Here is a 13,019-nt window from a genome sequence, read left to right as displayed (position 1 = left end):
TCACCTTGAGAGTGCCAGCATTTCCCAGGGGTGGGGGCCAGCTGACTCCCCCTCCCCCCATGCCCTGCGACACCAGAGCGGTCAGGCCGCAGATCCTCCGCACTCCGAGACAATGCTTTTGCGGTCAGGAAAAGGTTCTTCCACACGCAGACACTCAGAGATGTGGAAAAGACCCCAAGCACAAGACTCAAACCTTGGAGACAGAAACGGGCAGACCGCCTACTGCCCCACGCCCAGCCCACGAGAGGGTGGGGCCTCGGGCCCCGCCCTTTGCCCGCCCATCTGGGCGGAGTGAGGAGGGACTCTCGGCCCCGCGTCTGTGCGCACGCCCGCGGCCGGTTTGCAGGGCCGGACGCGCGCCCCGCGTCCCGGGCAGGAAGATGGTGGCGAGCGTGCGGGTGCAGAAGCTGGTGCGGCGCTACAAGCTGGCGATCGCCACCGCACTGGCCATCCTGCTGCTGCAGGGCCTGGTGGTGTGGAGCTTCAGCGGCCTGGAGGAGGACGAGCCGGGCGAGGTGCTCCGACGGCCGTGCGGGCGGGCAGGCCGGGCGCGGGGGCGCGCGGGGTCCTGGCGGGGCTGCGGGCGGCCCCGGCCAGGCAAGTGGGGCACGGGCCGCGTGCGAGCAAGGCGCAGGCAGCCTGCTGGAGCCCAGCCTCCGGTCCCTAACGCTCCCTTTACTGGAGGGCCTGGCTGGCTGTGTGAGGGAGCGGTGCGTGACTCGGAGGTCGAGGCGGCCGGCGAACTGGGGGGCGGGCGCGAAGGGATGAGCGGGACATGGTGGGATGGTCTCCGTCCCGGGGAACGATGAAGGTCAGGCTCGGGGATCGGGGCTGGGAGGAGCGACTGGGCCCCAGCCTGCTCGGAGGTGGGGAGCCTCAGGCCAAACTTTCTGAAGTTGGGAGGGGGCGGTGGTGTACGTGCTGTGGGCGGAAGAGTGGGGGCCAAGGGACCCTGGGCATCCGTGTTGAGCTGAGCCTGAGAAGCAGCGACTGGTGGCGAAGTGGAGCTCAGGGGGTGGAATTATGGCCTGTGACAAAGTGTATACACGGGAATAGAGTGAACAGGAGTCACCCCAAGGGAAAAAAAACTGAAGTGTTCTCAAGGCGTGGCTTTCTCAGCCAGGGAAGAACCCGGGTGGATCTTCAGGAGGGGATGGGAATGGAAGGTGAACTGTTGAGTTGGCCTCAGGACATCAAAGGAGGAAGGAGTCATCTCTGGCTCTGGGGTAATGGAGGAGCAGCTGTGAGCTCCAGACCCAGACCCCAGGGATCTGCTTTCTCTTCACTGGTGCTTTTAGTTGCAGACTCAGACACACCCTCCTGGTTGTGTGGTTAGGAGGGGTCCAGTGGGGTCTAGGTCCGATCTGGAAAGGAGGGGAGGGTCAGTCAAATCAAAGCCCTAAACTGTGGACAGAGATCAGGGGTTCTTACTTCTGCCCCCTTGTCCCTGTGTCTCCAAGGCTTCGAGACAGAGGCTCTCTTGTCACATCCTTTTGGGCATTACCTGTTAGGGTGAAGAAGGCATGGAGCCTAGAAGCCTTCCCTTCCTGCACCTGATCAGTCCCAAAGACCTGGTGTGGAGACTGGGAGAAGAGCTGCTCTTCCAGTTTTAGGGAGAATCAAGATGCTGAGGGGGTGAGGAGAGGAGGAACTTGGGACCGTCAGCGACTCCAGAAGGCGCTGAAGTCCATCCTGGGGAAGCTGGCTGTGACTTGTGTAGGAAGCGAGCTTGTTCTTTGGGCAACGGGGACATCTCTGATGGTGTGGACCGCAGAAGAGCCCTCTGACCCTCATCTATGTGAGAGGTCAGGCTGATGAGGACTCTGGGGAAGGGCATGTCAGAGAGTCTTCTCCTAAGTACATGGCCCAGTGGCTGGTGGTTTGAGTCAATGAATGGCTGAGCCCCTGCTGCTCTGCCCACAGCCAGGGGTGGAGAACCAGAGAGAGGTGAGGGAATTTAGAGTCTTTCCCACCCATCTGGCTGAAGAGAGGGGAGAGAATTTGGAATCTCCCTTCACTCAACACACATACAGACACACACACACACACACACACACACACACACACACACACACGCCACACCTGGCTGAAGCTGAGAAAGGAATCCTAGACCGGAATGGAGATAGGTCCCTAGCGGCCAAAATGTGGCGTTCTGGCAGCCACCCCAACAGATTGGAGTTGTGAAGCAGGATAGTGTAGTGCTTGTGGAGGTTAGCATGCAAATGAGACCCCTCTCTGTGAGGCCTTGTCCTGGCTCTGCGATCAAGCTGACCACCTCCAGTCACTCTCCCTTTTGGGGTAGTAGTAGCACTGATTTTGTCAGATGAAACAGTACCCGTGAACACTTGCAGGACTTCTCCATACCCGCTGAGCTGTCAGGACATAACACATTGTCTTGGCCGTGTACCCTGGGACATACATTCATTCAGTCCATCAGGCAGCACATGGCTAAGTTCTCGACTCTCAGGCATGGAGCTCAGACTGGAAATACAGAAATCAAGAATGGATGAGGTCCTGGCCTGCAGGGCACACTGTCTACAGGGAGAGACTGACAGAGAAGGGAAGCCTGAATAACAAGGGGGCTGGCAAAGAGCAGGAGGCTGGGAAAGGCTTCCTTCAGGAAGAGGTGGGCAGGAGAGTTTGAGCAGAAGGTTCTCAGGAGAGTGGGCTGAGCTGCGGATCCTCGGGGGAATGGATAGAGGGTGAGGCACTTTCCCCAGCCATGGCTCCATCCTGTATGGCCAAGAGACCATAGTGAGGGACTTGAGTGGGTTTTATTGTAAGTGCAGTGGGAAAGCCCCCCAGTAGGAGCCAATGAGCATTTAAGGAAAGCACTCTGTGGCCTGTGGAGGGGTGAGAGTGGATACCTGGGATGATCACTAACCCCCAAAGAGACACTTGATGGTATTCAAAGCTTTCTCGCATAGCCTTTCTCCGCTTGTTTTAAATGCAATCTAAAAAGTCAGAGGTGGGGGGGTGAGGCGGGGTGTGTGTATGTGTGTGTGTGTGTGTGTGTGTGCGTGCGTGCGCGAGCATTTCTTATGTTCCCTGTCTTCATGGCTCAGTGAGGACTCAAGGATTCTCAGAGTCAGAAAGTGGCAGAGGACTGTATATGCCTCCTTGCCAGGGAGGAGGGGGCCTCTGAGGCTAGAATTTATCCAGCCAGAGGACCACCCTGATCTCAGAGGCGTTGAAGGCAGCCTGTCAAGAGGCACAACCCGAGGCTCTGGGATCTTCCTGAGAGGGGTTTGTGGGAGGGGGCTGGCTGCCCATCAGGGCCTTTCTGTTTCCTCATTGCTGCCGTTTGGTCCCTAGCCTCCTCTGGGATTGTCCTTCTCAGGGTCAGCCAGCTCCCTGCTGCAGTGCAGGGCACCAATGTGGCTATTTCCTCCTACATCCTGGGCCCCACCACAGAGCCTGGCTCTGTGCCCTCTTGCCCTATACTCCTGACCAGCTTCCGGATGCATGGGTATGGGCTTTGAGTCCTAGAATTCACACCTCTTTGCCATCACTGCCCTCCTCGTCTGGGGAATGTCTTCCTGTGCTTGCTGTGTGACTGGGTCAAATGCCACTGCTCTGTAGGTTGGCCAGCCCAGGGTGCCCTCCCCAACATGGGCATGGGACAGAGTCTCCTGACTACTCTCCAGTGTCTTGGATAAGGAAGGATACCCCTACTCTTATTGGGTACCCTCTAAAGACATCAGAGAGCCATCTGGGTGCCGAACAAGGAGCCTGGGTACAATGGAGTAGGATAGGACAGTTGACTGAAGGTGACTCCCAGATCCCTCCCAGGTTCCTACAGAAGAAGGCAAGGGGAGCCTAATGCTGGACCTCACTGGGAGTCTACCATGTTTGACAGCCAGAGTCTTGGCCTCATGTTGACTGTTTGTCTCAGTTCCTTGGCAGCCTTTGTGAACACCATGGCTACACCAAGATCTTCAAAGTCATTCCTTTGAACATTAGTTAACGGAGTGTTTATTTGTGACACACACTCTTCTGGACTCCAGTAATATTCCTAAACTCCACCCCGCTGGTGTTTACACACATGTCAGGAACAGACAAAGGGGCATAATGTTAGGATGGTGGAAGAGACCATCACATTTCTTAAGAGACATTATTATTGTTGTATTATGTATGTATATGTGTACATGTACGTGTGTGGGTGTACTTGTGCCTTGGCATGCAGATGGAGGTCAGAGGGTAGTTTGTAGGAGTTATTTTTCTCCTTCCAAGGGAGCCGCAGAGATCAAACGCTGGCTGTCAGACTTGGCCATAGGTGGATTTACCTGTTGAGCCTTCTTGTTGGCCCAAGAGCATCATATTTCTGTGGGGAAAGTAAGGCAGAGGATGGGGGAGGGCCAGAGTTTTCAGGGCAGGCCTTGCTGAGAAATACCACCTGAGAAAGACTTGAAGAGACCAGGGATGCGCTGTGAGGTATCCTGGTAGGGCACCCGGACTGAAAGCACAGCCAATACAGAACTTGACCCAGGCTCACTGGATAGAGCAGAAAGACACTGTGTAGGTCATGGGGACACAGTGAGGATGAGGCAAAGGGATCCATGGGGGGTGGAGAAGTGCGGCTAAGAGGAGAGCCCACTGGCCAGGTCTGGTCATGGGGATGTAAGTTCTAAAAGGAGGGGTTAGAGAGATGACTCAGCAATTAAGAATACCTGGTTGCTCTTCCAGAGGTCCCGAGTTCAGTTCCCAGCACCCACAATGGCAGCTCACAGCTGTGTGTGTGTGTGTGTATCTCCAGTTCCAGGGAAATCTGATGTCTGGCCTCGGCTATACATTGTACATATGTGGTGCACAGCCATACATGCACCACCCATGCACATAAAAATAACAATAAACAAGAAAAGTTCTGAAAGGAACTCTGGTGGCTGTGCTGAGAAGAGACAGGAAGGGACAAGAGCATAAGCCAGGATGTTGGGAATCCAGGCTGAGGGCAGCGGGGAAATAGTGGAATTCTGTATTTCCACACATTTATGATGGCTTAGATGTGGAGTATAAGGGAGAGTTAGGGCTGGGGCTCAGTGGTGGGGCTCTTCACCTCATTTTTTTTTTTTTAAGATTTTATTTATTTATTATATGTAAGTACACTGTAGCTGTCTTCAGACACTCCAGAAGAGGGCGCCAGGTCTCGTTGCGGATGGTTGTGAGCCACCATGTGGTTGCTGGGATTTGAACTCTGGACCTTTGGAAGAGCAGTTGGGTGCTCTTTCCCACTGAGCTCACCAGCCCCTCTTCACCTCATTCTCAGTGCTGCCTGTCTCCTCTGAAGGAAAAATCAGAATCTCAGTATATTTGGTTTGAGTCCCAAAATGTTGTCATTTACTGAGACGTGAAGACTGACGGAGTGGTAGGGGAGGGTAGTGGTAGGTGTTTGCAGTTGGGGTTCTGAGGTCTTTAAGGTCCCAAGGGAGATGGCAAGCAGGCTGCTTGTTCCATGCCTGAAGCCTCAAGGGAGCTTTCCAGACCAGCCATGTAAATCTGGGATGTGGATCGCAGAAGGATAGTGTGCATTCATCGAGAGACTGGATGAGCTTGCCGGGAGGCAAAGGCTGGAGTCTGAGACAGGGGGCTGATGAGTGGCAGCAGATGGGGGGTGGGGGGACCCAGGTACCTTCTACAAACCACGCAGGAAGGGTAGCTATAGAGGGGTAGTGCTCACTCGAGCAAGATGTGCATCTGTTGGTGTCGGCAGGAAGGCTCGGGGTACCCTGCTCTGGGGCAAACGAAATGGCTGTCTACCTGGGAACTCGAGCTGATCTTGAAGGATGGGTGGGCTGAGTGAGGAGGAGAAGTAGGGAACACGGAGGAGCATAAGGAGCTGGCCAGGCCATTTGGGACAGCAGGCAGCATGGAGGGTTTCTGAGTTCCCTTGAGAGATGCTGTCACACATGCAGAGGGTGGCAGCCTCCAGCTGTGGACCTACAGCTAGACTCCAGGTTTCTAGCCAGGGATCAATTGCTATGGTGATTGCTGGCCATAGGCAGTCCTCATGTAGGAGAGCCCATTGAGCTGACCACATCTCAGAGCTGCTTTGGGGGGCAGGTGGTGGCTATGGAGCGTCCTGCCCCTCTTTGAGCTTGCCTGTCAGATTTTCTTTCTGCCAGCTCCTGCCTAGGTCCCCTTGTTATTCACAAGGTACCTTCAGCAAAGCACCTTGCGTCAGCTTCCTGGGAGACTGGGTCTCAGGCTTCATTTCTTTTTTTTTTTTTCTTTTTTTCTTTTCTTTTTTTTTTTTGTTTTGTTTTGTTTTGTTTTGTTTTTCGAGACAGGGTTTCTCTGTGTAGCCCTGGCTGTCCTGGAACTCACTCTGCAGTCCATGCTGGCCTCGAACTCATAAATCCACCTGCCTCTGCCTCCCAAGTGCTGGGATTAAAGGCGTGCGCCACCACCGCCCAGCTCAGGCTTCATTTCTATCCCTCCCTCCTGAGCCACTCCCCTGTTGTAGCCTGAGTATTCTTACATGAAAGGCAAACAATGCTTTGGATGCAGGTGGAGGTTAACGCTATGCCTTCCCAGCCAGCCCCTTATAGGAGGCCTGGGTCTCATCGGGTGCTCTCCCCCGGGTCCTCTGCAGGCTCCATCCACTCTTCTCTTCATGAAAGCACAGCCCTGCGTTTTAAAATATGCTGAAAGAGAAAGTGGTCTGAGCCCAGAGCAGGGAAAGGAAGCACATGCAGTGCCATGTGGTCTGAAATCTGGAGGGGCACGTGAGGTGCCATGGGGTGAGATGGTAAGTGTCGGAGCTGGCCCTGGCATGCCTGTGCAGTTATGGAGTGAGCCGGACTTTGTTAGGTAAAAGTAGAGAGGAGCTTTCAGAGTTCAAGGTAGCCTTGGCCAAGATGGAACTTGAGGGAGCGAAAGAGGTAAGTGACTAACCTGCTCTGCTTGTCTTTTACAGAAAGGAAGGCAGAGGAAGCCACGGCCACTAGACCCTGGGGAGGGCTCTAAGGACACAGACAGCTCTGCAGGGCGTAGGGGCAGCGCCGGGAGAAGGCACGGACGCTGGCGGGGCCGCGCTGAGAGCCCAGGTGTCCCCGTGGCCAAGGTGGTGCGGGCAGTAACCAGTCGGCAGAGGGCCAGCCGACGGGTGCCCCCGGCCCCACCTCCGGAGGCACCAGGCCGCCAGAACCTGAGTGGAGCAGCGGCCGGGGAAGCACTGATAGGGGCCCCAGGCTTCCCACAGCATGGAGACACAGGGAGTGTGGAGGGTGCCCCCCAGCCCACGGACAACACCTTCACTCCGAAGTGTGAGATTGTGGGCAAGGACGCACTGTCAGCACTGGCCCGGGCCAGCACCAAGCAGTGTCAACAGGAGATCGCTAATGTAGTGTGCCTGCACCAAGCTGGGAACCTAATGCCCAAGTCTGTGCCCCGGCACTGCCAGCTAGCTGGTAAGGAACTAGGGTACCCTGGGCCCTTTCCAGAAATGGACGGGAGGTGATGTAGCCCAGATCTTCATGCTTCTTTCCCAGAAGGCCCTCCTTGTCCAGAGTCGTGCTATATGTACCGATTGGCAGAGGAGGAGCTGGGACTAGGGCTCTGAGTCTAGGCTTCTGTTAGGAGGCAAGCAGGCAGCCTTTTCTTCATCTCACTAATGTCCCTGTCCACTCCACGCAGGCAAGATGAGCCCTGGCATCCAATGGGAAGAGATCCGGGCCCAGCAACCTGTTGGTGGCCCTCCAGTACGCATTGCCTACATGCTGGTGGTTCATGGCCGTGCTATCCGCCAGCTGAAGCGTCTTCTGAAGGCCGTCTACCATGAGCAACACTTCTTTTATATCCACGTGGACAAGGTACTGTGAGCTGGGAAGACCCAGAGGCTCTGGTCGAACAGAGCAGAGACTCTAAAGGTTGTAGACAGGTAGCATAGATTATTGGCTAGCTACCAAGAGCAAGGCAGGTTGAGGTCCAGCATGGTCAAGCATAGGGTGGCATGGCCTGTCAGGAGCTGGAGTCCTGCCACTTGCTCTCTCCCTTCTGTCCTCACATGGGGAGGGGGAAGGCAATAACTGTGGTGCCCAGCTCCATCTACAGAGTATCCCTTCTCCCTTAGCGTTCCAACTACTTGTACCGGGAGGTAGTGGAACTGGCCCAGCACTACGAGAATGTGCGGGTGACACCTTGGCGCATGGTCACCATCTGGGGCGGGGCCAGCCTTCTGAGGATGTATCTGAGGAGCATGAAGGACCTTCTGGAAATTCCTGGCTGGACCTGGGACTTCTTCATCAACCTGAGTGCCACTGACTATCCAACGAGGTGTGAGGATGGGCGGGAATGGAGTCCCATCTGTGGTGTCAGGGTTGGTGGGTCCATTCTGCCTGCCAAGTGTCATTCTAAGGTCTCCATAGCCCAGATAGGGTCCCTTGGCCTCAGGCCTGAGTTGGGCTGTGAGGCTGGTAAAAGGTGGTCTGATGACTGGGTATAAGAAATGGGGCGAGAAACGGGGTGATGGGGGTGGGGACGGGGGCGCTGGAGAGATGGTTCAGTGGTTAAGAGCACTGGCTGCTCTTCCAGAGGACCTGGGTTCAATTCCTAGCACCCACATATTTCACAACTATCTGTAACTCTACTTCCAGGGAGTCTGACACCTTCACACAGACAGACATGCAGGCCAAATACCAATGCACATACAACAAAAATAAATAAAAACAATAACAACAAAAAAGAAAGAAATGAGGAAGAGCCAGAGGAGTACTAGTTCAGATAGCAAAGGTGGAGGAAGGATGCCCCTTTGGGCCCCTCAGGTACCATCACCCAAGAGCGTCAAACAGGGCCAGGCACGTGGTCAGAGCATTTCTGTAAGAAAGGAAGGTCTAAGAAGTGGAGGTCATTCATGCTAGAGGGCCTCTGCTCTGGGACAGAGACTGAGCACCTGCTGGACACATTACCTTCCCTCACCAGGACGAACGAGGAGCTGGTAGCATTCTTATCCAAGAACCGGGACAAGAATTTCCTCAAGTCACATGGGCGAGACAATTCCAGGTGAGAGGTGGGGAACCAGGCCCTGGTGTCTCACACAGTGCCTCCTACAGAAGGGCACCTGGTGGCCCCAGCCCTGGATTGTAAAGCCCTTAAACCAATCATAGGTGAGGGCATACTGGTTGCCAGGTGGAAAGAAGGCTCGTGCTCCATTCTGTGGGACCTTCGGTCATGGCCTTTCTCTATCAGGTTCATTAAGAAGCAAGGCCTGGACCGGCTTTTTCATGAGTGTGATTCCCACATGTGGCGCCTGGGTGAACGGCAGATCCCAGCAGGCATCGTGGTGGATGGTGGCTCTGACTGGTTCGTGCTGACACGCAGCTTTGTGGAATATGTGGTATATACAGATGACCCCCTCGTGGCCCAGCTTCGCCAGTTCTATACATACACATTGCTTCCGGCCGAGGTAGGCGAGCAGGTAGGCGCAGAGGCCGGGGAGGGCACTGGTTGACGAGCCCATGGTTCACCCTTCGCCCTCTCCTGCCACCTGCAGTCATTCTTCCACACAGTGCTGGAGAACAGCCCGGCCTGTGCGAGCCTGGTGGACAACAACCTGCGGGTCACCAACTGGAACCGCAAGCTGGGGTGCAAATGCCAGTACAAGCACATCGTAGACTGGTGTGGCTGCTCCCCCAACGACTTCAAGCCACAGGACTTCCTGCGGCTTCAGGTGCTCTCTCTTGGCCCCCAAGAAACCCGCACCCAGCTCTTCCCCCGCAAACTTTCAGGGTCAGAGAGGCAGGGTGGGTTTCTGCCTGGAGCAGCCCCTTGGGTCTGGGCAGCGGTGGGTGGAAAGGGCAAGACTGAGAGGAGCAGCCCTTGCTGTGTTCTGGGCTCTGCAGTGCCCTTTAGCTTCTTTGCCTCTTCTGCCCCAGCAAGTCTCCAGACCCACCTTCTTTGCCCGGAAGTTCGAGTCGACTGTGAACCAGGAAGTCCTGGAAATTTTGGACTTCCACCTGTATGGCAGCTACCCACCCAGCACACCAGCCCTCAAAGCCTACTGGGAGAACATCTACGACGTGGCCGATGGCCCTGGCGGACTCAGCGATGTCCTACTCACAGCCTACACAGCCTTTGCCCGTCTCAGCCTGCTTCATGCTGCCACTGCTGTATCCCCACTGGCCACTGCAGTCTGCAGGTAAGACTCCCCGCCTCTCCTGACATATAGTAGGCTCTTAGAGTATGGCGCTCTCAGCCAGGCGTGGTGGCGCACGCCTTTAATCCCAGCACTCGGGAGGCAGAGGCAGGCGGATTTCTGAGTTCGAGGCCAGCCTGGTCTACAAAGTGAGCTCCAGGACAGCCAGAGCTATACAGAGAAACCCTGTCTCGTAAAACCAAAAAAAAAAAAAAGAGTATGGCGCTCTCATGAAGGGGAGCAAATCAGAGACAGTCTCTGCCCAGAGTGAGTACCCAGTCTAAGCCAGGAAGAAAAAATTAAGGGGTAGGGGGTGGTAAAGAAGGCTAGAGCCAGGACCATGTGGGGTATGAGGTTTGGGCCCACAGAAATGCCTGGAGCTCCCCAGTGTCCCTCCCTGGGACTCCAGGTGGTAGTGGGTGCACTGATGGCATCTCCTTTTCTCCCTGCCGAAACCTTCCTAGGTTTGAGCCCAGGGGGTTGCCGTCCAGCGTGCACCTGTATTTCTATGACGACCATTTCCAGGGCTACCTGGTGACGCAGGCGGTGCAGCCCTCAGCCCAGGGGCCAGCAGAGACACTTGAGATGTGGCTGATGCCCCAGAGGTCGCTGAAGCTGTTGGGGCACAGTGACCAGGCCAGCCGGCTCCAGAGTCTGGAGGTGGGACAGGTCCTCCCCCCTTGCTTTCTCCTGACCCCCAGCAAGACGCAGGGAGTGGGAAGAGAGGGACAGACACCAAGGGAGGGGTAAGGACTCCATCAGACCTTTATGGGCTGGGCTCTCTGGGCTCTGCTTTGCCAATCACAGCAACTTTGGTGATGTCGCACACATAGACCTTTGCTACCTTTGAGGGCACACACTGAGGGGCCCTTTCAGATGATACAGGGAGTAGGGACGGAGCTGTCAGTTCTAATGTAAAGTGCAAAGCTTCCTGGGGCTTGGATAGTCCAGTTGAGCTTTGGGTATCCTTCCCTAAGGCTCTGGCATTGTGGGGGGTGGTCTGCCTTTGTGGGCCCCACCGTTACAGAACAGTTCAGGTGGCAGCCTGGAATAAACCTCAGAGCTGAGAGAGATGTTTCAGTTCTAGACCTACCCCTTCAATTTGAAGATAGGGAAACTGAGGCCCTGAAAGAAGCAGTGACTGACCTGAGGTTACACCATGAGGCGGCATCAGAGCAGATAGAAGAACTTCTCCCAGGCATCTGCCCAGCTGCCTCCCTCCCTACAGGTTGGTACTGAGTGGGACCCCAAAGAGCGTCTCTTCCGGAACTTTGGGGGCCTGATGGGACCACTGGATGAGCCCGTAGCCATGCAGCGCTGGGCCCGGGGCCCCAACCTCACAGCCACTGTGGTCTGGATTGACCCCACCTATGTTGTGGCCACATCATATGACATCACGGTAGATGCGGATACCGAAGTCACACAGTACAAGCCCCCACTGAGCCTGCCACTGCGGCCAGGAGCCTGGACTGTCCGCTTGCTTCAGTTCTGGGAACCCCTGGGTGAGACCCGCTTCCTCGTGCTGCCGTTGACGTTCAACCGCAAACTACCTCTCAGGAAAGGTAAGGAAGTGGTGCCCAAATGATGCCCAGGACCTGGCTAGGGCAGGGCTGTCAGGGTGCTGACCCCAGGGCTGCGTGGGGGAAGGGAAGCCTGGGAGTGAGGCAGACTAGTTTGAAATGTGGCTCTGCCCTTATAACTCAGCCTTTGCACTCATCAGGTCAGGACAGCATAACTATGGGAGACCCCTGGGTGACCGGGACAAAAGTCACTCAAGCTCAAATCAGCAAAACCGGAAAAGGCCTCAGGTTTCACTGGTGACCAGGGATGCTGTACCCTTATAAGGCATCTTGTCTCATATCCTGTCCTGTCTCCTCTCAGTGCAACAGAGCAAACTGGAGCCTTGAGACCCTCAGGTCCCATGTAGCTTGAGATGGCTAGATTCACATGGCCCTCTGGTGATTGGCTGAGGTTAAGGGGACCAGCTGGCCATGGGCAGACTCCTACAGGGGTTACCTCACTGGGATAAGTGCTGGCAAAGAGTGGCGATGAGGTGTCCCTTGGATGGCTGACCCCTTTCCTCATTCACCCTATCATGGTAGGGGAAGAAGATAGGGAAGACCAAGAATAACCCAAAGAGGTAAGGATGAGGAGCTAGGCAGATGCAGGGTGGGCAAGCCACTTCCTCATCGGGTGACAGAAACAGCAGTTTAAGCAGTCAGCTTTGCAGGCAGGCCTGGGGCTAGACTACAGAGGGCAAAGGTAGAGCATACTCTAAGCCAAGGGACAAAGTTGGCACATTTCTGCAGGGATAGAGTGGAGCTGGCCAGCCTAATCTAGAGAAAAGGCTGCCAAGAGATCTGGGAGCTGCCAAGAGGTCAAGGGATGTGGGTGGCACAGCCAGAGGGTACCTTACTTTCTAAAGTACCTTGTTTGCCATGATTCTAAGGTTGGGGGCCTGGGGATTTAGCCTAGGTTCTGACCTCAGCTTTTTAGAAAAACAAAACCAAAACCAAAACAAAAAAACCCGTAAAGTTGGGAATTTCGGAATTACACTTTCTAATTTTGCTTACTTATTTACTGAGACTCTGTCTTACCATGGAGCCCAGGCTAGCCACCTGGAACTCACTGTATAGCCCATTCTGGCTTTGAACTCTCAGAACTCCTCTTGCCATTGTCTCCCGTTTGTTAGAGCTACAGCTGTGAGTCACTATGCCAGCTACCACTTGGGCTTTATAACAGCTGGTGATTGTACAGACATAGAAAATCCCTTGGCAGCCAGGAGTGGTGGTACACGCCTTTAATCCCAGCACTCGGGAGGCAGAGGCAGGTGGATTTCTGAGTTCGAGGCCAGCCTGGTCTACAAAGTGAGTTCCAGGACAGCCAGGGC

At 55.2% G+C, this 13,019-nt stretch overlaps 1 protein-coding gene across 1 annotated transcript in view; it reads left to right on the top strand.

Annotated features, from left to right (window-relative positions):
- Nucleotides 1-279: 279 nt before the first annotated feature.
- Nucleotides 280-13,019, top strand: part of Xylt2 (xylosyltransferase 2) — a 13,975-nt gene continuing 1,235 nt past the window's right edge. The window contains exons 1-10 of the mRNA XM_021177651.1: nucleotides 280-515; nucleotides 6,914-7,406; nucleotides 7,633-7,808; nucleotides 8,069-8,271; nucleotides 8,917-8,997; nucleotides 9,184-9,400; nucleotides 9,488-9,664; nucleotides 9,870-10,132; nucleotides 10,594-10,789; nucleotides 11,358-11,691. Of these exons, the coding sequence (XP_021033310.1) occupies nucleotides 381-515; nucleotides 6,914-7,406; nucleotides 7,633-7,808; nucleotides 8,069-8,271; nucleotides 8,917-8,997; nucleotides 9,184-9,400; nucleotides 9,488-9,664; nucleotides 9,870-10,132; nucleotides 10,594-10,789; nucleotides 11,358-11,691 (2,275 nt within the window). The 5' untranslated portion in view covers nucleotides 280-380. The remainder of the gene's footprint in view (nucleotides 516-6,913; nucleotides 7,407-7,632; nucleotides 7,809-8,068; nucleotides 8,272-8,916; nucleotides 8,998-9,183; nucleotides 9,401-9,487; nucleotides 9,665-9,869; nucleotides 10,133-10,593; nucleotides 10,790-11,357; nucleotides 11,692-13,019) is intronic.

The sequence above is a fragment of the Mus caroli genome, chromosome 11, assembly GCF_900094665.2.
Source record: "Mus caroli chromosome 11, CAROLI_EIJ_v1.1, whole genome shotgun sequence".
Lineage (NCBI taxonomy): Eukaryota > Metazoa > Chordata > Mammalia > Rodentia > Muridae > Mus > Mus caroli.
Note: the sequence above shows the minus strand (reverse complement) of the source record. Positions and strands in the feature narration are given on the sequence as shown.